This window comes from Anopheles arabiensis, chromosome 2 (genome assembly GCF_016920715.1).
Source record: "Anopheles arabiensis isolate DONGOLA chromosome 2, AaraD3, whole genome shotgun sequence".
NCBI classification, from domain to species: domain Eukaryota; kingdom Metazoa; phylum Arthropoda; class Insecta; order Diptera; family Culicidae; genus Anopheles; species Anopheles arabiensis.
The window spans coordinates 46,105,301-46,130,118 of NC_053517.1; the positions used below are offsets into that span (position 1 = coordinate 46,105,301).

At 42.2% G+C, this 24,818-nt stretch overlaps 1 protein-coding gene across 1 annotated transcript in view; it reads right to left on the reverse strand.

Annotated features, from left to right (window-relative positions):
- LOC120893837 overlaps positions 1-24,818 on the reverse strand; it is a 37,477-nt gene that overhangs the window by 11,931 nt on the left and 728 nt on the right. Inside the window, 1 exon segment of the mRNA XM_040295973.1 lies at positions 23,607-23,894. Coding sequence (XP_040151907.1) covers positions 23,607-23,632 — 26 coding nt within the window. The 5' untranslated portion in view covers positions 23,633-23,894.

Below are 24,818 nucleotides of genomic sequence, written 5' to 3' on the forward strand. Positions count from 1 at the left end.
GGACTGTGAAGTTGCGAACCGGGGGTGCCGTAAATTTAGTTTGACAGGAAGCTGACTCGGTTTGAGTTTGGCCTGACGCGGGACAGCCTCGTGGTGCGTGCGATGCCGATTGTTAATGAGGTTCGAATCGAGTGTCAGGCCGGGCGCGTAATGAGGATGGGCAGTAAGGTCGGTTGCGGATTACACGGACAACCGGGAAACTTTACACCTGTTCGCGATGTTGAGCAACACGGAAAAGCAATCGATTCTCCCTCGGTGAGAGTGGAAAAGCCACGCACGGGGTGGGTAGGAAGAAAGCGAGGTGATAGCAATCAGGGAAAACAAATACAAGAAAACCATTTTCACTTGTCCAGCGGTGATGCTGTAATTGATGCGCAGGGTAAGCTTGAGCGGTTTGAGTGGTTGGGAAGAAAGTGATAGGAAGTAGTTATAAAGCTTTGAGAAGTTGATTTTTGCTTTTTGTAAAATATTTGTGTTTTTGCAAATCCTCGATCATCAGACGAATTTAAGGACTTTGATTAAAAGTTCGTTCTTGTTTGCTTCTGGTTATTAATTATTGCAATAGTAAAAGTATTAAAATATTTTTGTTTGTTTGTGTGTTGGTGTTATAGAAGTTTGTTTAACATTATTAACTATCTAGAATCTTAAGTAATATCGTCGAGACGTCACAATAGATACAAACAATATGTCGAAAAACGAATTACATATTTTAACCTTCACATTTACTTGTTCAAATTGTCGTATTGGAAAAAATGTCATGGTAGAGAGTGAGTAGTCAGAATTCAATTTTATTGTATTTATTTAATATGATAAATATTAGGATAAATTTGAAGACATAAATTAAGTAATATAAACATGGACAAATGATCAAGCAATAAACTAACAGTGGAAGTCATTTTTCAAATATCGTTTTAATTGGAACCCCAGATAAACCGAAAATAAAACAAAGTAGTACTTTACAATTGATAATAAATTTAAAAAATACTCAAAGCATAAGCTGTTTTCATTCTACATTACTATGAGCTTATTTGAAAAATATTAGAAAAAATATCAAAGAACAAATTTGCTAACACCTAAATGCGAGACTCTGATTTTCTGGGTACAGAATTACGTGCATTTCACATTTGCTGGGATACAAAAGAAACGAAACTAATCAAAAAAACATACCTCTTTCTTTTGATAGACCTATGATTTAGCTGTAATTTTAGATCACAAAGAGTACTTCCTACAATGTCTAAGCATTGAATTGAAATCAACATTTTTTAAGAATGTAGAAACACATCATCGTGTTTCTGTGACTGCAACCACAAGAGTACTCCTAATTGAAAAGAAACACATTTAACTTTAACATCTATCTTTAAACGCTGACCATTAGTTTTGAAGTATTAATTTATTCGAATTGATATAATTAAGCATGACAGCATCCTATTCTCAGGAAAATCTCACTTGACCTGCAATTGAGAAAAATACAGCAGAGTTCCTCCAAAAAGCTGACTGAGTGAACAGTGCGTGCGACTGGCGTCCGGTATGCGTGTGTGTTTGTGTCAAGAAGATGATGGAGCTGCAACTTGAGGCAGCGAAAATGTTACCCTACAACAATGGTGTGAAGATTACAATCTCGACACGCCCGTACAACAATGAGGGACACGTTGGAGATCACCTCCGCCTCTTGAATGGTAGAGTCCGACCGATCAAGATAGACTGCTTACCGCAATCCAGACGTTCAACTGGACATCTTTATTTCCCTGCCTGCATAACCGAGCGGAGATAGATAAATGGCCCCAAAAAACTGTTGACACCAGCCTGTCCGTTGGCCCCTGTAATGGGGTGATTTAGGTTTACTTTTCGTTTCATCGGCTGTGAACTTCAGCCCCCGAGCGTTGGAGCAATTTGGAGAGAGAAAGACTAACACGCAGTTGCTGGAAGAGACCGCCATGCACGGAACTACTTAGTATGCGTGACCGTTCTGCTTTCGGAAGTGAAGGCACCTGACGGTGTGACAATGACAGAGGCGTCATTGGTAGGCGTCGTCAAAAAAATAAGAAAAAAACTCCATAATTTTCCAAAAACAAGCTGTTGAAAGTGACAGTGCAGCAAGATGTGAAAATAATCTGCCTCATCGCCCCAGTCTGTATTTTCTATGATTTTTTTTTTCATAAAAATTTATGAAAAAAACGAAAGTAAATACACTTGAACCTGCAGCGGATTGTCATGCATGCCCTTGAGGATTTGTGCGCTGCAGTAGCGGGGGTCACATTGGTGGCCGGGCACGGTCAACGATCACTTGCCGATGCAATTTAATGCTCATCATTTCTGGTGCCGCAGCACCCGAACTCGAAAGTGTTGTCAAGTAGAATTTTCACTTTTCGATTAATTCCAAATTGATTCAGTGCAATCAACTGCTTCAACAGAAACTCCTCGGTAGCAATAAAACCTTCCTGTCTGAATTTTGGAGAAAGCTTTCGACGTTCGCAGAGTGATGTGAAACGTAACTTTGCTATACTCCGTGCACCCGTTTCATCGGTCATAAAAAGTACATTTGACGGTGACTTATGAATCGACAGTGATTAATGCAATTCAATTTTTCCTGCGCTCACACCCAGGAGATGCTTGCAATGGAAGGAACGGTACGGGAACTGTACGGCGTACAAATGAGAAAACAGTAAATTCATCACCTAGTTTGTTCGCCCATTTATGGGCGATACGCGAACGCGAGAAATGAAATGGAAAGATGGAAAATTAACAATTTTGATTATAGGTAGCAATTTCACTGATTGTGTAGCCACACACACGATCGCTGAACACCGTGTGTGCGAGGATCAATTAAGAAGCGGCAGCCTGTGTAACTTAGTCGTACAGACATTGATTTTTACCCATAATAAATGGAACGATAGTAAAAAGAAGCGTGAATGTGATTGATACGTTATTGTTTTATCAAATGAGAGCAGTTAAATGGAAGCGATTATGAAAATGAATGGATTCGACAAAAAAGAGAGAGAAAAAAATCAATATAAAATATCAAAAAGAGATTTAGCCACGATTCACAAACATGCAGGTGGAAGCGCATTGAGGAGAGATGAAAGCAATGTGAAGCCGGTAGGAAATTATCACAATCTACACTCATTAAGCAACGATTTGAGCGAGGGGTAAACCGACAGAAACCCGCGCAAATGGAGCGCGTCGTGTAAACTAAGGTGGAAGCGAGGAAACTGTCACGCAATTGCGGAAAAATCACACGCATGTTTTGCTTCGCTCAGCTGACCATCGACGGAACAGAAACTGGATTAAAGACGAGGTGTGCACGCGTTTAAGTTGGCTCCCGTTTTCTCCCATTTGCGTTGCATCCTACTGTTACTATTGACGGGCAAGTGCAGCTGAGATACGCACATTTGTTTGTACAGTATGGCTGAGATGCTCATGCAATCGAACCAATGAGCCGTCATCCCTCATAATCATAAAAAAATGAAATGAAATTTCAATTTAATTTCCCATCCTGTTTGTTGAATTCTTTCAAACAAAAACATTCAATAAAAAAGCGAAACAGGTAGATGATTTGAGCAGTCTAAAATTGCCACAGATATGAAACTAACTTGCAGAACATTCCCAAATAGCCAAAATTGCTTAAGAAGCTAATTTTGACATGCTAAAGTTCGCTGCTGAGCCGGTCTCGTAGTACAGTCGTCAACTCGTACGACTTAACAACATGCCCGTCATGGGTTCAATCCCCAAATAGACCGTGCCGCCATACGTAGGACTGACTATCCTGCTATGGGGGGAAATCAATTAGTCACTGAAAGCCAAACCCACTAGTGGGTACAGGCAGGCCTTGACCGACATCGGTTGTTGAGCCAAAGAAGAAGAAGAAGAAAGATCGCTGCTTGAATTCGCCATTTGCAGTACATAAACAGTATCAAAGTTCCAGGTGGTCCTTCTAATTAGCGCCTAAGCCTCCTTATGCCACGGTTGCAGGGATTATTTTTCTTTGCGTTTTATTTTCAAGCAAGGCGTCATCAATGAAATAAACAACACGATGTGTGTATTTGTATGTGCATGTTTATTTTAAAACTCTAAAAGCTCTTGTTTTTCACGTAATTTTCATTTCATTTCATTTAAATTTAAATTAAATTTTAAATAGTTTACTAAAAAATCACAATCACTTCACTCAGTATTCCTTCTTCAATTATCTTATCTAGCTTGGGCAGCAGCAACGAGATGATTGACGGCACAAGTCTTTGACACTTTGACAAGAGCCACCTCGTATCGATGTCATGCATTAAAAAGCTATGAAGTTCCACCAAGTTCGGCACACCTTCTTAAAAAGCCTTCAAGTTCCATCGTGAACCATACACATTAGGCTAATCAGCCACAAGGTTCCTGAGTGTACCATGTGCTTCTTAAAAAGCTCCATAGTTCCGCAAAGTACCGTCTATCTCTAAATCAGCCACAAAGTACGACATCGGAACGTATTTACGTTAAACAGCCCCAAATCAGCTATAAAGTACGAACTGGCTATTTGGGTTGATAGCTTCATGTGACGACGGTGCGAGAATGAAAAGGTCAATCACAACCAGTCATACAAAGATTTAGCCAAACATTGCAAACTGATACCACGATCACTATATTTTGGTAAAAATAATACTTCAATCTACTATCTTTAATTCAACCTAGTATCTTAATATTTATCAAAGACTGTTTTGTCATTCTTAAACACCAATATCCTCAGTATTGTCAGCACAAATGTGTTCCGACAGAACAGATGTGTTTCTAACAAAGCAATTCGCTTGAGCCAATTATGTCAATAACCAATTATTATTGAAGACTTTTTATCAGAACATATTTTATTTCAGTTCTATCTAATGACTGTGTTGTGCTATTAAACATGTAACACTTTTCCTGATCCTTCTCATAATGCTTGAAGATGCACCAGTACTTCAACGCGTTAACGCCAACGTGTTTTGAGACAATATTGATTAAAAATTCAATTTCCTTCTAAATACGGATAAATATCTAACACACAGACAGATTATATTCCTTCCGATGTTTCTCCTCCACCTCACTCTCCTTCGCTACAGTGCGTGTATCCGCCCAAGAGTGATGTATGGAAAACAATTTCGTCGGAAGTTACTTTCACGCAGCAATGGAAGGGCAACCCCCACCACCAGTACGTGCGTAATGTTCCGCCCGTGTAAGGGTGGGCCGCCGTTTGACTCTATTTTAGCAATCCCAGCTATGTGGGGGGGTTGTAAAAATTCGGTCCATCGTTTTTGGGTGAAACGCACAAAACATCGAAAAGTACCTAACGGCCCAGAAAACGAAAAGTGAAACGACAGAAATGGAAACCATCGTACAGATTCTTCTTGCACTCGGTGTGCGTCGCACCGCATAGAGCGCGACTGCCATCTCGACACAAAAAAGGGAAAATCGTACATTAAACATATTTCCGGTGGGATTGAGTTCACACGAGACACTGAAACTAGGACCGACGACGGCAGTAGCACTTGAACCGTGTCGAACTGCCGACCGTCATGGATGGTGGGCGTACATTGGGTGCGAAAAATAAAGTATAAAAATGCACAACCACAAGAAGAAAACAAAAAATTGCACCAGAAAAGTAAAAACACTCCCGAGCTGAGGAAACAATCATCATCTATCGATGCGAAAACAATGGTGCGATGTGTGATTGCGTGCGCCATGTGGACAAAAATGTGTACGCACCTGCTGGGAGGTGGAAATAGTTTTCTCTCCATTTTCATGTTCAATGCATTCCTTCCGATCCGAGGGAGGATGCTACCACGATGCTACCGCACAGCCGGCGTTAGTTCTCTTGAATTCCTTCCCCGTCGTCACATTTTCCATTCTTTGCGTTTAATTGCACTCCCCCGAGTGGGTGGAAAGCTTCCGCAAAGGAAAAGAGTGTGTGTGTATGCTCCCATTTTTGTAAGTTTCCATTCTATCGAACGGACGGAATCGCTTTGCGAGCCAGCGAGGAAAGCGTGTGCCACAAACGCACCCCATACCAACTGCAGCTTAACAATCGTTTTCGAAATACCATTAAACTAAATCTGATTAGATGAAGCCAGTGGAGTTGCTATTGTTTACCAGTGGAGCTCTAACCTTCGTTTGGGAAAGGCTCACTTGACGTAGTTTGTTCAAAACAGCGCACCGCTTGACTTCTGACCGGATTTGCGGAAAACAAACAGTCCCCGTAGGTCAACATTAGATATGAACAAGATACGCTTAACGTTGAACGGTTTTCAAACAGCCCCGTGGAGGTTTGGGACTCATAGTATTCACATCGTTTACTACCGTCCATTGCCCCTCCCCCTCCCGACCTGGTTGGTCCAAGGTCCGGAGGGTTCGGTGATGAATGAAGTGCGTCCCTACCCATTGTAGCCGTTATTTTCCGCCAAACCGTTCCCGTGTCACTCTTTCCAACGCGACTAACCGTACATCGTCGTCATCGTTTCGCCGGCGCTCGTTGGCATCTTGATTAATTAAAAGCATGTTGAACGATGTACGACGCCACCAGACACGCTGTACTAAACGCAACAAGACCCAGAAGAGCGGCATGACAACAGCATTGCGAGTAAGCTAGCAGTTGCTACTGTTAGTTTCCCAGCAAACCATTAACCGAACCTACCGAAGAGCAGACATACCGCTACGAGGCAGTGGGTAAGCGGATGATGTGAGGGTAATTTTCACTCGTATGTAGCCCATCGCTTCGGAACTAGCTGACGTTCCCCGCACCGGAAGTAGCTAACGAAGGTGACATTAAAAATGCGTTTTTGCTCGCAGTTTGGGTTTTTTTTGTATTTGTTGTCGCAAATGTTTATTACCCATCCGAGGGAGCAATGCATTGGACAATGTTCTCCTAGCGGCACGGTATGACATCATGTTCGCCGGTATGAGGTAAACATGCCTAGATCACAATGTACGAGGGAAAGTATTCCGGGTTCGTCGCTTGCGCAAAATCTTTTGTATCTTGAAACGGTTTACATGGGCTGATAGCTTATAGCTACAGTTCACTAATTTAAAACGCAAATTTTAAGATCTTCAAAACACACCAACTCGCCCATTGTTTTTTAAATAGTATTTATATGTTATGCAACAACTCTGGTCAGCTTAGTTCTGAATCAGCGTCACTTTCATTTCGCAACTCCGCCCATCGGAAAGGTCAAACCAATCCGCGCTATGTTAGAACAAGTAATAAATGGCACCATTTGCAAAATTTCTTACATCGTGATCCGGAAATGGTAGGTTTTAGTGAAAACTAAAGGCATCTCGGCGACTGGTGCTAAATTATATCCTATCTCATAGTGCCATGATTGATGGTGTCATATGATTCTCGAGACCCATCAGTCCACCCATCATTCCCATTCCCTACGGTTGGCTGGCGCTTCTTCTGCCTTCCCCAAAACCACATCCCCTGCCGAACTGTTTAGTAACTTTGATCGAGCCCAACTGCGCATGAAGATGAAAGTGCACGCTCACGAAGATCGGCCGTTCGACTGTTTCGTTCATTCGTTCAATTTACCATTTTAACTTTCGCTGTCCGAAACCGGACCGTTCCGCAGTGCACGCCGACCCCGGTAAAGGTTACGTGGTCGGTTCAGATTAACTAAAATAAAATGCAAACCATGTCCAAACGAGCCGAGCGCGGAGCCACCGCTTGGCAACCATGGGGCAGCAGGAAGCAGGTGGACTGTCGGGGATAATTTTCACACTTTTCCACACGATCTGACCCACGATCGCTTGCGGCAAATTACTTTCAGCGTCTTGGGGTTGATTGTTGATTTTGAACCAATTCGCGGTTGGCCTCGTGCGATTGTTTTTCCTCCTTCGCCGGTGTCATCGTGAAATGTGAAATGAAATTGCATCGCAAGGGGGTTAGTTTGCAGTGAAACAAAATAAAACAATGTGCCGCAGTGTACAGTGCATTGTGCAGGAGGGAACGCTGTGGGTGCAGAACCAGGCACACCGTAGCACGATATATGGTTGCTTCCATCGTTGCCATAAACAATCCGATTGCACATCATCATCACAACGCCACCACGTACCGCTGGCTGGATGGATGGCGAAATGGGTGGCACTCATGATCGTCTGCCTTTGGCTGTTCGCTTTGTTTGCACGGAGGTAATTTGATCGAAAATGGCTTTATTAGGCAAAAAAAAAACAAACACGCTCACTTAATTGCATAAACGTATCTGGGCCTGGTGTCCGTAGCCGTGGGTTTGATAGCAATTTAATATCGGGCGGACATTACCAACTGGTGCAGGAATCTCTCAACAAGAGCCGGGCGTGCAGACAGTTTCAATCATCGCTGTGTAAACGATTTGATGCTATTTGGAACATGGATGAAGAAGAATTGTATTTTTATTTATTTTTTTGAGTGTTTTTTGAATATATAACGTGCAACACGTAATCAAGAGTTTAGTAGCTAATTAATTATCAATAGCAGTAGTTTAACTCATTAAAATGGCATTTAGTTGTATTCGAATACTCAATCGCTGTTTCTACAGGAAACCCTTCTGAATATGTGTAAGTGCAAATACAAGAGTTCGTTGTACCATATATATCTCAAAGGTTGCTGCTTGTATTTCTTGCGCTAATATTCCAATTATTATAAAGCCCAACCACATGACATTCCAAATTTCTGACAAAACAAAACCACACCACACACAATTCATTCAACTCATCACTAAACTAGAGACACACACAAGCTAGCCTTTTCAAACAATGTAATTTTGCTCCATTTGCACTTCCGTTGCGCTTTCAAAGTGGAAACAATATTGTATGTATAATTTGCTAGCCATCTTGGTTGAGTGCGCGTGTTTCTTTTACGACGGACATGATTCATGGTGTGATCTTAAAAAAACAAACGCAACACTCCATGTCGAATCCATAATGCGCCCAGGGGATGGTATTTCAGCGTCACCATCACTTCTAGAGCGCGTCCCCTGCGATCGCTTTGATGAGCTTTTGCGGTCGTTCCAGTGAAAACACTTTGTTCTACACACTGCGACCTTACACCGGCGGGCAAAAAGTTCTCCGCAATTTAGGAGCTTATTGCGACGTTGAGGGTTTTGGTTGGTTCTCTCTACAAGACGCGCAAATCACAGTGCAAACGATGGGCTTAATTGATGTCAGTCACAGAATGACGGAACCCCACCTGGCGATCCTGGCGGAACGGTTCTAGAGCTTCGGCAAAGTGACGGCTGTAAATGCCATGGAAAATGAACGTTGGGTGGAGGAGGTGTAGGATGGTGGCCCATCGACCGAAAGCGCCAGAGCGGAAGAAAGGTCCGGATGCGTCAGCGAACCGCGGCACCTCGCAGACGCAGGCCGGAAGCTTGTGTTGTAAATCGTTGGCCGGGTGGAGTTTCGCATCTGCAGGGCTGGTTCGGGGGCCTGAGAAATTGAACAGCATTCGCGGCGAGTAAGATTCGATGGTAACAAAGACCGTGCGGCGGCCAAGTAAAATGGCGTGGATGAAGGAACGTGGAGGAGCCAGGGGGGGGAAGGAGTGGCGCCATTCGGGTAGGAAGTATGGTTCACCAAATTTTGCTACATGCTTGGCACATGATCATTCATCGTCCATGAAGCACACGGCCACGGCGAGTAAATGGAAAATGAATGTTTGGCCATTGCCATACATCAGCGGGAGAAGAGCTCGGCGGGAGCGTAATGTGATGCCATAAAACCGCAAAACCGCAGGCACCGGTAGGGGCTGGTCGGTTGGACCTTTTGGGATCATTGCGCTCGTAAGCGTAAGGCTGCATCAGAACTGCAATAATTGCATTTTCGGCCAAAGTGCAGCATTTCCATTGCCGAAAAATATGTAGTTAGCTAGTTTTCGTTATTTTCCAAGGTACACCCTGAAAAATTTGGTGACAGCAATTTAAAATTATCTCCCTATGTTTACAATAAAAAAAATCATAAGTCACAGAAAGCCAACCCCACAAGTGGATACAGGCAGGCCTTGACCGACAACGGTTGTTGAGACAAAAGAAAGAAAGAAAGAAAAGATAGATCAATGATAATAGATTTAAAAGGACTTTTAAAATTAGATCCTTCAGTGTCATTCTTTAGGAAGATTTACCAAAAATGATGTATAAGTATGTTACTTTTCTGCAATGTTTTTTTTATTGCAAACTTTGTTACAATGTTACAGCCCGTCTCATTTTAACACGTTAATGGAAAGTCATTCATATCCGAAACTATAGCATTAATAATACATTTGGGAAAATGTTAGTATTAATCAGCGTTTTATCGATTTGATGAACTCTTCATTGATGAACATTTTAAACTAATTGTAATATCCATTCGCGTAAAGTTGTTAATGAACTAACTGTCTTCAACTTCAATAAATTTATCAATAAATTAAAAAATCAGTAAAAAATGGCAAAAAGGGTTTGATTACATAGTTATACAGTGATTTAATAATGGATGATACAGCTGCACTCATTAGGTATTATAAAATAAATTTCATTTATCTTAACCATTATTCTATAGTATTTTCCCTGTTTGAGAATTCGTCATTGCTCTATATTGTTTATAAATTGTCAAGAATTAACAATATTTTTTTATTTATTAAATAGTCAATATTAAATACATAAGCTTAAAACGATCAACACATTCAATGTTACATTACACCTTCAGTATCTTTTGCTGTCCTTTGGTTATTTTCTCCCAAATGACGTAATTTATTGCACTTAAATAGAGAAAAACAAATGCAATGAAATAAAATGTTGACACGTGCGCTAACTGTATCGCTTCTGCGAAGTTCTGCATCAATATCAGACACTGCCGAACCCCTTCCGACACACCTGTTTTCCTGAGCGGGAGGCCTAATTTCTGCCGTCACCATTCACGTCATCTGGCTGAAGGGTAGAGCCACTGTGCGACGATGCGTAACAAATGTACCATAGCAATATGCGTAGAATTGGTCCAATCGGTCACATGAAGGACTGCGGTAGGTGTGACGCTCCTCCATGAACGGTATTCTGCACCATCCTCGCACTACCGCGGCTTTAGCCACAAAACGTGCGCAGTATATGGCCCCCGACGGTGGTAGAATTTGGTGAGTGATTTCGGACCCGTCCCTAGAACGTTCAGGGTAGACGTGGACATTCGGCAGGGAGTTGGTCGTTTAGCGCGCACACACACTCACAAGAGAGTCACCGTGGGGTCAGCGAGTGGAACGGTGTATGCCAGACCGAACTGAGATATTGTACCATCTGGTCCAACCTGTCGGTTTCGAGGCCCTTCATCACCCACGCCAACCCTTGGGGCGGGTGAGCTTTTACAATTTTCATTTGTTTGCACCGTTAAGTGCAGGGAAGTGTAACGGGCCAGGGAAATGACCTGCCCAGGTTTTGTTTTTTACTCCCAACCAAACGTGCTACTGTGCGGCGGTGTAGGCGTACAGCAAATAGCAAACACCAGCCGCAGGGCCAGCTTGTGCGTAAATTCGTGGGTAAAATTTGCAACAATTGTCGGCGTATGGTAGCTACTGATCTTTCACCTTGATGTGAGGATGTGAACCAATGCAGGTGTATTGTTGAATCAGTTTGCTTGGTAGGGAGGTATTTCAGCTGTTATAGAGCCATTGCAAATGTTAAATAGTTTTAATCAATTCCTTGAATTGATTATTTGATTAATTCCTTGTAAATGCATCACGTATTTCAACAAGGGTTAAATTGATATGCATTTGTTAGTTTATTTAATTGTCCTGCATATGTCATAGAATTGAGTGTGTCTAATTAACCACGCAAGTTTCATTGATCTCAAAAGATTCATGAATCTCTAAAGTTACAATTAATTTCGAATGACACGTGAATCTCAAAATATTCATGGACGAATCTCTAGGGATTCATGGATCTGAAGGGATACACGAATCTCTATCTAAAGCCTGAGCTTCTTACGCTCATGGAACATGACACTTAATATTAATAATAACCTCATGATAGACAATTTGTTACAAACCTAATTAAACGATTTTTTTAACATACGACATAAGTGTTATTTTGGAGCGCAGTATTTTGTTTCGCCAATAGATAACGTTTGCTTTAAAAAATGTACAAAACTGGTCCTTTTGAGCTTTCGATAATAGTATCCCATAAGTCACCAGACCAAATTTGACACCTCTATCAGTCGAACTGTCGTAGCCGGTCTCGTAGTACAGTCGTCAACTCGTACGACTTAACAACATGCCCGTCATGGGTTCAATCCCCAAATAGACCGTGCCGCCATACGTAGGATTGACTATCCTGCTATGGGGGGAAATCAATTAGTCACTGAAAGCCAAGCCCACAAGTGGTACAGGCAGGCCTTGACCGACAACGGTTGTTGAGCCAAAGAAGAAGAAGAAGAGATCAGTCGAACTGTAGTCGTGCTGGCCAAAAAAGTGAAGCAACTTCATTCAGGAGCGTGCGCCATCAAAGAACGGCACCCCGTAGCGTCTTAAACGGACTCCGTGCAGCAGTTTGTGGACGTCTGCTTGCGTCCTGTTTGAAGCAGTTTGAGGACTGTCTGCGAAGCCTGTTACGGCATTCACAACATTTTGGCACTATTAGACAACAACTACAGCATCCAAAAAAGTCCAGTTCCAAATGGCCGACGTAACCAGCCGTAGAACAAGTGGCTAGATTGCTGCGTACGCTTGGCCGGGAGGTCGATGCAACCGGCCTGGGAAACATGAACATGTCAGGAAGCAGAAATCTCGTGCACTGGCTTCGCAACGGCAATAAATGACGCCAAAACTCAGACGATATATCGGCGAGGAGGATATTTCAAGCGAATATAGACGGAATTTCGATATGACACCCAAGTCCGCGAACCGGTCCAACATCACCCAGCTGCGTCCCATCGATTTTTTCTGGACGAACTTGATGCAAAAGCTCTACTTTAACAATTTTGTCACGAAAAGTGAGGTGGAATTAATAAAAATCGAAGGTAGATCGTAAAGCATGCCTGCAGGCATGTCTTCGTACGCCATAGCGAAAATTCCGGATAACTTGCGACAGGCAGCTCGCAAGGTCGTAGTAAGCTTAAATAATTTATTTTTAAAGGATGTTCATGTAGGATGTGACGAAGAAGTATACACCCTGATGTAGAGTTTAACTTGTGTAATATTTGCCACCGCATGAAAAAAAAATATTCGAAATGATATAAAAACCTATTTTAAATGTATTTTAGATTTTAGACATTCAATCATTTGTGTGCATTCAGCAGGGGCTGAAATATCGTTTGAATTATCCATGAGTAAATTAAACGTAAACCTTTCCATCAAGATGACAAACGTATAATGTTGTTATGGCATATGTAGCAACTTCCTCGAACTCGAACAACTCAATTCCAATGGTTTATCGTGTGTAAAATGATACAAATGGATGGAACACTAATCCATCCACCATGTGACCTTTACCGGCGATCTAGTGTGAAATGGAATAAAAGTGAACTCGGTATAATAGCACTGCCCTACCATTCTTGGGCTGGATTGCTATCTCATTCCCTGGCCCATTCCCACCCTTTGGGTCACAATGCAGAGATCGGCAAGTACGGGAATGGTTTGGGATTGGACCTAACCATGCACCGGGCAGTGAAGGTCAATTAGCTCGGATGACAACATAAGCGCCGGAAATTGATCGCACCCCGTACGCACGCATAATAAGTGTAGTGCCTCGCAGATGCCAGTTCTCACGAGCCGCGTGTACCGTTTGTCCCGCACACACAGATTTGGTGATTTGGAAAAATGCAAACCATACGAGTGGCCACCGGCATGTGATCTCCATAGCGGAAAGGCTATGGAAAAACTTGCCAACAAACAATTGCAAGCGGTATGCAGACCTCGTTCCAGCGGTGCACCACTCGTGCTGCAAAGGGAAGCCGGGTAGGAAAAAAAAACAGATCGACCAATTGAACAACAACAATTGAAATTCCGATCCCATGCGGGGCAGCATTTAAATATGACTGCAAGGAAAAGCGGCTGTCGAGGTGTGGCTACAGAATTATGTTCTGAACTTTTGTTGCGTTTTTGCATGATGTTTTCCCCCGAGATTTCCGTTTAAAGTCGAGTAAGATGAAGATTGTTTTACCATCTGGTGGTAAACATTACATGCAGAAACACACTAAATCGCACAACCGTGTGAGAATCGGTCCAGTGTTTTGGGCGCGTTTCCGGTGTTCTGGCATTCGGATGTTCCCCGCTCCGGAGTGTTTCCTTCGCGTTCGTGCCACTTGTATTGCGGAGCGATCGAAAATTAGTGCAACTTTGGGCGAGCCAAAAGGAAAACAAAACAAAAACAAGAACAGAACAAGAAGAGCATGATTTACCGCGGCTGCATAACGGATTTAAGAAGTGAAAGAAGCACAAAAAACACCCCGCGATCGACGGCAGAACAATCTCGGCAACGATCGGTGAAAGGTATTAATTGAAAAGCAACTGTACTTGGCTCCTAGCGGGGCAGATGCTACGGATAAAATATTAAATCAATAAGCTCCGTTCTGGTCCCGCGTGGTGATTCGAGACGCTCAAAGGGAGAATCTGCTCCGAAGATGCTAAAAGTTGTCCGGATCGAGATGAACGTGATCGTTCTTCAATGATCGACAGCGCTTGGGCGGGGTGAATTATCTACCATGCGCGGAAAGTGTGTGTGTGTGTATGTTTGAGTGGTTTGTGATCCCGTAAGAACACACTTTGCTAGATGATCTGACAGAAATCGGTGAGATCTGGAGTGGGACTATTAATCATAACCCTTTTTGCTTTGCGCGTTTCGCTCGCCCCTCTGTGATCGTTAATTAGAGCATAACGAAAAGATTGTCCAGCGTGCTCTTCGTCGGATCGTTTAGAACGAAATTTGAGGCAGTTTGGGAAGTTATCGTATTTGTTTTCGGGGAGAGTCTGTGAAGTCTGGCTGAATGGTAGACTAAAAAGAGGATGCAGATTATAGTATTATTTAAAAAAAAATACTGAAATTGATTGTTTGTCTTTATTTAATAAGAACCATCTAACTGTTTGGAAGTTATTAGATAAAATGAGTGAATGAATAAAAAAAAAGTGGGATATAACAAAACTTTTATCAAAAATATCTTCTTATTTACCGTTTTGATCCAAACTACGGACAGCTTCAAAATCTGGACATTCGGAACGTTTTATTGAATATATCTATACCCAGTCCCTGGATACGCTGCTTTTTCATTTTGCCATGTCTGATGTTTGCCATGATGTACTAGAATAAATGAGGGATTTGTCTGACCCACAGTAGGCCCTGATATCACCAGGGGCGTTCTTAGCAGTTTTGCTTCAAACCGGCGCTAGTGTTCTTTCTTCGATAATTCCTATAAATTTCGGCCACGTGCATTGAAATTCATTGGAATTCATTGTGAAAGTAGTTATCAACGTCATCAAACATCAGTATTTTATCAAATTGTGCTCTGCATTTAATTGAAACATGTATCCAACTCTGTTGGAAATTCGAAGCAAGACTTTGTATTTTGTTTTAAATTCCGGACAGCCGAAGTAAATTGAGATTAATTACATGAACATTATTTTTTAGACAATGATGATAACAAGATAACAATGATATTTTAAGATTTATGTGACAAATTAATTGATGGTCGTACGAGAAAGACCTTCAATTCGCGTAGCAGTTCCCCACACGCCGATGTTTTTAAAGACCATCATTCTATCGGGCTAAGACGACGCCTTCACTCCGGATTGGGTGTTCTAAACTTTAAAAAAGTTAAACACTAAAAAGGTGCAATGTAAGTGTGAATTTGAAGATTAATGACGAAATTTTGAGGCTGTCCGGAATTTGAGTCAAAACGTCCGTAAATTGAAACATGAGCTAGAAGAATCTGATCGGAATATGAATCGAAATATTGATGCAATTCTATGATTTTTTGCAATGTTTCGCGTAAAATTATTGTAAATTATTATTTTTTCTCAAATGTAGAAGGTTTGCTTTAGTAAAGTGAGCTATATAGAGGTTTAACCGATTGAAATTGAATTACTAAGAACAAAATAAGTGCCAAAAATATCTGATATGTCTCCCTGACTTTCTTCCAAGTAAGTCATTCATTTTCAAGGCCATACAAAGAAGTTTCCATTTTGTGCGACGAATTGTCTATACATCTGTTGTTTTCAAAAGTCTTTTTGATTCAAGCAAGCCAGTTTGTTTTTAAAGTCTTCGATTAAATACCACTATGCATCAAAGTAAAATATTCCCAATTTGCAAGAAATTTGAACCTGAAATAATTGATCCAATGTAATGTTTTCTAACAACGGCAGTCAGTTACATTTACCAAAATTCTCAAGAACCACTATTTACGTTCCACTATTCTAAAATTTTTAATGGCAAAAACGTATAAATATACAAAATTTTAAATTTATACAAGTAAATGATCTCGAACTGTAGGTTGGTAGGACTTATGGTAGGTCGGTGAAAACAATACATTTTTTCTCAATCGTTTAAACCCCCCTCACAATCAGGGAAAATGGTTATGATAAAAAGCAATGCTTCTGTGTAGGAGGAATATGTTTATAATACATATCGCCACCCCTCTTTTCGCATGATCACAATCACGTTGTTCCGTGCCGTTAGTTCCGCAAACAAATCGTCACTGTTCAACACCCAACGGTGCCACCGATGCCGCGCGGAGCTGGCACCGCACCAACTGACCAGTGGGATGGAAACGTCCACCGGCGACCGAAGGAAAATTTGCTATTTGCACACCAAGCTAGCGCTAGCGAATGCAACTGGGGAGCTGCATACATGCCGGCACGCGTATCGGAAAGGAGAGGTGGATGTGTGCGCGCCGATCGTTGAGCTGCTTGCGCTCTAATTCGTCCGTTCTGCGACTTCCATCGGACGTATGGTTTATCTGGCCGCGTGCGGATACTCATAAATCATGGACCGTTCATGGAAGAAAACCAGTGGAACCGTACCGTTTCGCGAACTTCGCAAATGGTGGAGAGGGGGGGGGGGAAGGTGTAACTTTTCCTGGGTGGAACAATGCGCACCACATACTTGCTCTCGATAGTTGCCGGACTGGAGAGAACGGGAGAGAGGCGAGCGATAACTGTCCACATTAGTGGTACGGAAGCATTTCGGATGAGACGGTACTTGTGGGACGACAAATTGGTACCGAGACTCGAATAAAATAATAAAATCAACAACAAATGCCAAGTGCATTAGCAACAAGGAACTTCGTATCCGGAGCAAAGGCTTTGAATGAAATTTGGAAGCAAAGCGCCTGTGATTGTGTATTTTTGGCAATAAATCTGTCCACCTGTCAGCGAAAACATGTGCTCGCGCCATTCCTGCAAACAAACCACCCACAGTAATTAATGCAACGCCTTTTTTTCAAGGTTTTTTTCAGTTCGCCAACACTGGCGCGGAACTGCTCAATCACTAGGCCGTAGGAAAATAAACAAATACAGCCTTTGATCGCTTGATCTACACCAGCAAACGTAGCCGACCTATTACCGAAATCGTTAGCCAATGTTTGTACGAAAGCACCTTCAAGGTGCTGCTATCGTACAAATTGTGACATTGATTTCCCGTTCACCCCGCGCACGCAATTTGTACCCTCCCTCTCCGCCCTTCCTCCACTACAAAAAGGAAGTTGGAACCACAGAAAAAAGGCTGCAAACGAACAAATAAAAACAACAAAGACGCTGGCCACAGACACGGTAGAATACACAACGCCAACCGAACCGTAACGTGGTGCGAAAAAAAAGCAACACATCCAATCAAAGGTTTTCAAGAAAACTGTCGTGTAAGAAATTGGCGTTGTCTCGGTCGATTCTTTTCCCTCGGGCCGTTTTTTTTTCTTCCAAATTCCAGGTTTTGAAATTCGGTCTCCCGAAACAATTTGACCTATCTGCAGTGGGAAAGGAGAGAAAAAAAACAACTCACTCGCAAGGCTTCGGAGGCTTCTCCCCTTAAACTTAAAGCTCAATCTTGTGGTGATCTTGGGTTTGACATCCCTGATTTGCGCGACGAAACACTCAATCGAGTTCGACACCTCAGCGCGAACAGTATAAATATAAGCGAATTTTAGTTTGTAAGAAGACTCTAAAAAATACACTTGATCAAAGCAGAACGCTCGGACACATCCCATCACTTGCTCCACTGAAATAAATAAAATACGCAGAATCGTACATTGGTGACCCCGACGTGATCGCCTGGAGCTCGACACAAACGTTCTGAGTTCGGCGAAATTTCAGTGCGGAAGTGATAAAACGGTCGAGTATAACGGAGCACATACATTACGTTTTTGTTTGACTCCAGTGACATTCAAGTGCACTAGTGCGAAACGCCGAAAGATAGCAAACTAGAATGGTTTGACTATCACGTGAGTTCGGCATGCTACTTTTGTGCAGTGTCTATTGCTTGTGCCAGTGTCCATTCAAAGATCCACACTAACAGCCTTCAAACCATTAGTAGAAAGGCTCTCGCAACAACGGTTATCCAAACAGCCACCGTGCACATAACGTCTACCCGTGAGTGCACAAACGCAACGGTGCAGAATATAACGCGCCGCAATCGTTCGTGACTTTTCCGAATCGATGTGCAAAGCTGTGCGTGGTAGAGTGCGTAAAGGATTTACTGTTATTGTGTGTGTATGCGTGTGACGTTACGTCTGTTCAAACGTTGCCACAAAGCGTTCGCGTGTATAGCACTACTCAATGTTACATAGTGAGTGCAGTAACACGAGTTCATCAGAGAGCGGTTCGTTAAAAAAAATCATTTAACTGATTTTATCTGTGAAGACACTTTTGCACTGCGATCATCATACACCAAAAGTGTAAAAAAAGCAACAGTGTTTCCCATCAATGTCCCTTTTCCACCCAAGTATCCACCGGGTGTCGAGATTTTTCACGGACAACATACTGCAAAAGTGAGGAAATTTTCATCGATGCAGTCATCAGTTGCAGCCAACGCAAATTTCATCCCATCGTGAGTTTCGTGTCACATCACAAAATTGCAACCACCGAAGCAAACCTTACGGGTGACAACATCAACGACAGAACGAGTGAGAGAGAAGGAGACAATCATCGCAGTATTCTTCCCGTGGCGCACGCAGCAGCGCATCTGAAACCGTGTTCCCGTGCGCCCCCCTCGCACCCCCTCTCCGCAGCAGCATCGACTCATCGGCACGCGCCAGCGTTGATCCATTGTCTTCTGCGAGTGTTCTTTGATGAAGAACAGAATTCAGCGAATCGACGTCAACAGGCAAAATCGGTGAGCGCGTTCCATTGTTATCGTTTTTTTTTTCTTCTTTGTTTCGTTTTGCGTTCAATTTCGTTTGGAAATTCGGAGTATAGGTTCAGATCGAACATACGTTTAGTAACAATAGCCTGATTACAGAGAAAAATGTTTCAACCAGAACAAACATTATCCCGTACGCCGATGAAGAGCTCAGAGCCCATCGAGATTCCAGCTACAATACCAAAAATCCCCCCTCGCTCCATAGAAAAGGTTTCCGCAAAACTTCCATGCTTTTGGGATGATTCCCCGGCTGCCTGGTTTGTTGCAGCCGAGGCTGAATTTGAGATAGCCGGAATTACACAAGAAAGAACTCGGTATTCGTATTTGGTCAGCGCACTTCCAAAGGAAATTCTTCGAAAGGTCATGGATTTAATAACAAAACCCGCGGAAGATCTGCCCTACACAACGCTAAAAAAACAGCTAATAGAACGCCTCACAATCAGTGAGGAACAAAGATTATCACAATTGCTTTACCACGTTGAAATAGGGGACAGAAGTCCATCCGACTTTTACAGATACATGGTCCAACTCGCTGGCAATTCTGAAAACCTTTCTTTAGAACTCGTACGAAAACTTTGGCTTGCACGGCTTCCTAAAACAATAGAAGTATCGTTAATCGCAATTGACACGCGTGACGTAAACGAACTTCTCCGAATTGCAGACAGGCTTTGGGAGGTCACACAATCGGGTAGTATTTTTTCAGTCAACAGAAATGATCATAAACAACAACAACTCAATAGCCCGAGCGAGAATGAACTGCTTCGTAAAGAAATCGGGGAATTAAGGGAGATGGTAAAAAATTTGTCGCTTGCTTCACAAAATAATACACGAGGACGACAGCGCAGTCGCAACCGGGGACAAGGCGGCAGCCGATCGCGGACACCGTCGAACGCGAGAAAATATGAACATTGTTGGTATCATTTCCGATACGGAGCGGCGGCAAACAATTGCATCCCACCGTGTAAATTCAAAGATAACCAATTGGCATCACAGAATCCATCAACATCAAAAAACTAATAAACTCGACGGTATTGACGGACTACCCTAGAGTATTATCAGGCTCCTCTCCTCGTCTTTTTATTCATGACGATTTAAGTAAATACACATTTTTGATAGATACCGGAGCTGACGTGTCCGTCATTCCAAGCAATTTGGTGGAGCGAGTTGCAAAACCCGAACAACAAGTGCTAGAAGCAGCAAATGGTAGTGTCATCACAACATATGGTACAAAGCTACTTCAAGTAAGCCTTGGACTTCGGAGAGTATTTAACCACACTTTTACAATAGCATCGGTCAATCGCCCAATCATTGGAGCAGATTTTTTAAATAAGCATGAACTACTTGTCGATCTCAAGTCTCGTCGCTTGATCGATCCAATGACCAGCCTAACAACAAAAGCTAAAATTGCTTTAGTAGATACTCCCACTCCAAAGCAATTTGTAATAGAATCTAACATATTTGGTAACATTATAAAACAATATCCTTCATTGACAGAACCTCCAAATTACAATAACCCTGTTCATCATACAGTTGTTCATCATATAGAAACAAAAGGCACTTTGCCGTTTTCAAAACCACGTCGTTTAGATCCTCAGAAGCAGAAAATAGCACAGGCAGAATTCCAGCACATGCTGGAATTAGGAATTTGCCGTGTGTCTTCCTCTTCCGCTTCATCGCCACTTCACATGGTTCCAAAATCGGACCAAGATTGGAGGCCATGCGGTGACTATCGACGTTTGAATGCAATTACTGTGCCCGATAGATACCCAGTGCCACACGTTCAAGATTTCACGATGAATTTAAATGGCTGTACATATTTTTCGAAATTAGACATCACTCGTGCGTATCATGTAATCCCTGTTGCTCAGGAAGATGTATACAAAACCGCCATAACAACCCCATTTGGACTGTTTGAATTTCTTAGAATGCCGTTTGGTCTGAGAAACGCAAGTCAAACTTTCCAACGGTTCATGAACAATATTTTTCAAGATCTCGACTTTATTTTCGTATATATTGACGACATTCTAATAGCTAGCAAATCACAAGATGAGCACACCTCACATTTGCATGAGGTATTCAAACGTCTAGCCAAACACGATATCAAGGTCAAACTTTCTAAATGCGTTTTGGGAGTTCCGTCAATAGAATTTTTGAGCCACACCATCTCAGCCGAAGGAATTACGCCTTGTGCAGAAAAAGTACAGGTAATACAATCATTTCCAACGCCTAACAATTTAAAACAAGTGCAACGAATAGTAGGAATGATCAACTATTACCATCGTTTTCTACCAAAAGTTTCTGATAAACTCAAACCATTACACAATTTAATAGCTGAACTAAGCAACAAAAAACTAAACCACAATTCATCTGGTCTGCAGAATGTGAGCAAGCGCTTCAGCAAGTGAAGCATGATCTTAGCAATGCTACAATGCTAGCTCACCCTAAACCAAACGCGGTATATTCACTCACAACAGACGCATCTAATTTTGCAGTGGGTGCGGTCCTACAGCAACACAACAATGGACAGTGGGAACCATTAGCTTTCTTTTCAAAAACAATGACACCCACAGAGCAAAGGTATTCCACTTTTGACAGGGAATTATTGGCAATAGTTCTTGGCATAAAACATTTTCGATATTTCCTCGAAGGTAGGTCTTTTACAGTTTTCACTGACCACAAACCTTTAACAACAGCTCTGACATCCAAAGCAGAAAAATCTCCTCGACAGGATAGGCATCTTGACTTCATATCTCAATTTACCGCCGACATTCAATACATTTCCGGTGACAGTAATGTGGTCGCGGATACTTTATCAAGGATCGGTGAGGCAAACTCAATAACCGATATCACCAAAAGCACGTTCCAAGAACACCAAAAAAGTGATAAACAACTTAAAATACTACTTAAAAGTTCTGATCAGGATAATAGTTCAAAATTTCAGCTTCGAAAAATAAAAACAGCTGACACAGAATTATTCTACGAAACATCCACTGGCAAAAACAGATTATATGTCCCTGAACTTTTAAGAAAAGCCACATTTGAAAATATTCACAAACTATCACATCCCGGTATTCGAGCATCAAGAAAATTAGTTTCTGAAAGATTTTTCTGGCCTTCTATGAACGGAGATGTTGCAAATTGGACCAAAGCTTGCAACAATTGTCAAAAATCAAAAGTGGTTCGTCACACTCGTTCTACCCTTGACACTATTCCAATACCGAAAGGCCGATTCGATCACATCCATATGGATATTGTCGGTCCTTTGCCTCCTTCAGAGGAAAAACAATATATACTCACTATTGTGGATCGCTTTACCCGTTGGCCTGAATGTTTTCCCATAACAGATATTGCGGCAACAACCATAGCAAAGGTATTTGTTGAACAATACATTTCACGATTTGGTTGTCCTATTACTATCACAACAGATCGAGGAAAGCAATTTGAATCTAGATTATTTAAAGAACTTACACAACTTTTGGGAACCCATCACATAAAAACTACCGCGTACCACCCGCAAGCTAATGGGATGGTGGAACGTTTCCATCGTCATTTGAAAGGAGCAATAAAAGCCTGCGAGGACCCCGTACGCTGGATTAAATATTTACCACTAATTCTTCTCAGTATACGCACATCATATAAAAACGACCTTAAAGGAACTCCTGCGGAAATGGTGTACGGCCAAAACCTACGATTACCATTCGAGTTTTTCACATCTTTCAATACAAATCCCACAGAAGATATTTCTGATTTTATACAAAATTTGAAAAAGGCATTCCAACACGTACAACCAGTAGCTCCTAAATGGAAAGACAATACAAAGCCATATATCCCGAAAAGCTTGGAAGATTGCAAACAGGTTTATGTCCGCGTGGACAGAGTAAAGACAGGGTTACAACCACCATATGAAGGTCCTTATGACATCATTCGCAAATGCAGAAAATTCTTTGTCATCAGAATTAAAGATAAAAACGAATCAGTATCCATAGACAGGCTTAAACCAGCATTTGTAACAGAAGAATTTGAACAACAAATCCCATGCAAACCCAAAAAACGCGTCCACTTCAATTTTTAATCATGACTCCGTCACTGGTGGGGGGTCCTGTGGTGATCTTGGGTTTGACATCCCTGATTTGCGCGACGAAACACTCAATCGAGTTCGACACCTCAGCGCGAACAGTATAAATATAAGCGAATTTTAGTTTGTAAGAAGACTCTAAAAAATACACTTGATCAAAGCAGAACGCTCGGACACATCCCATCACTTGCTCCACTGAAATAAATAAAATACGCAGAATCGTACAATCTAAAGTTTGCTGGGGCGGTACTTACTTTTTGATCCACTCAAGCAGTCCCATCTTCGGACGGGCGGGCGTGCTCGTCGCCTATTTCGACCTGTCGAACGCCGTTGTTACGGACCGCAACCACGTGGTCACGCACACACACACAAACAGGCAGCTACACGTGTTCCACGATGTTCCGTTTCCGGTGTGTCTGTGTGTGGCGTGTAATCACCGATTTAAAAACACTTCAAAATTAGCCCCGAGGGTCTAAGATGTGGGTCACCCAGAGCATAGATTCGGTCGCGTATGCGTTCTTGTTGGATTCACGCTAATTTCACTAGGAGGCAGGGTGGCGCCAGAGGAAGGGAGGGATTTAGAAAGTGAAAATGATGCACAGACGCTTGAAAAACTATTTCCAAATTGTTTTCCCGTTCGAACATTTGACAGGGTTGGCTAACAGCAATATATGTTACTTTAAATTATTTACCGGATTCAAAAAAAAGTTTTTACAAAGATTGGCAAAGAGAGAGCACCTTCTTCAACAACACACGTGAAGTTAGGAAATGCGTTAAATTTTGTCTCGTTCATTGGAAATGTTGGAAACAGCTTGGACATATAAATATTTTAAAAAATGTTTAAATTCATCTACGAAAATTACCAAACTAAACACATATCAAGTCAAACGAAAACGGAACACACACACACACACACACACACATCAAAACGTTCAACTAATTGCCATTTTTCCGCAATCCTGCAAACGATGATCGACAACTCTCAATCATCGCGTTGCTCGCGTTAATATTGGATAATTGTGGAGGTTTTCCATTTTGTTTTTTTTTTGCCGTTCCTACTCTTCTGTTCACTATTATATTTTCACATTCACACGTGTTTGTGCGTGTGTTGGTCCGTGTGGGTCGGTTAGTTTTCCAGCCGGCCACGGCCACACGGCGCAAACTGTTCCGAGACCGAGCCAGGAGATGAAAATGAGCCGGAACCAGCTTTCGGTTTTTGGGGGGAGCGGGGAGGACCCTAAAAAACCATTTCGTCTGTCGAATGCTTTAAAAAGTGAATTATAATTGGTGTGCACACACACACGCGCGCGCGCACGAAAGCATACACAAGTGTTGCCACGCCACTGGCCACTTCCTGACCTGCGATCGATGCGTCGGTGGAGACCTCAGCCTCCAGCTTGTTATGGGGACGACGTTTTTTTCTAAATGAGGAAACGATCCAAACCGCATTTTTGCTACAAGATTAA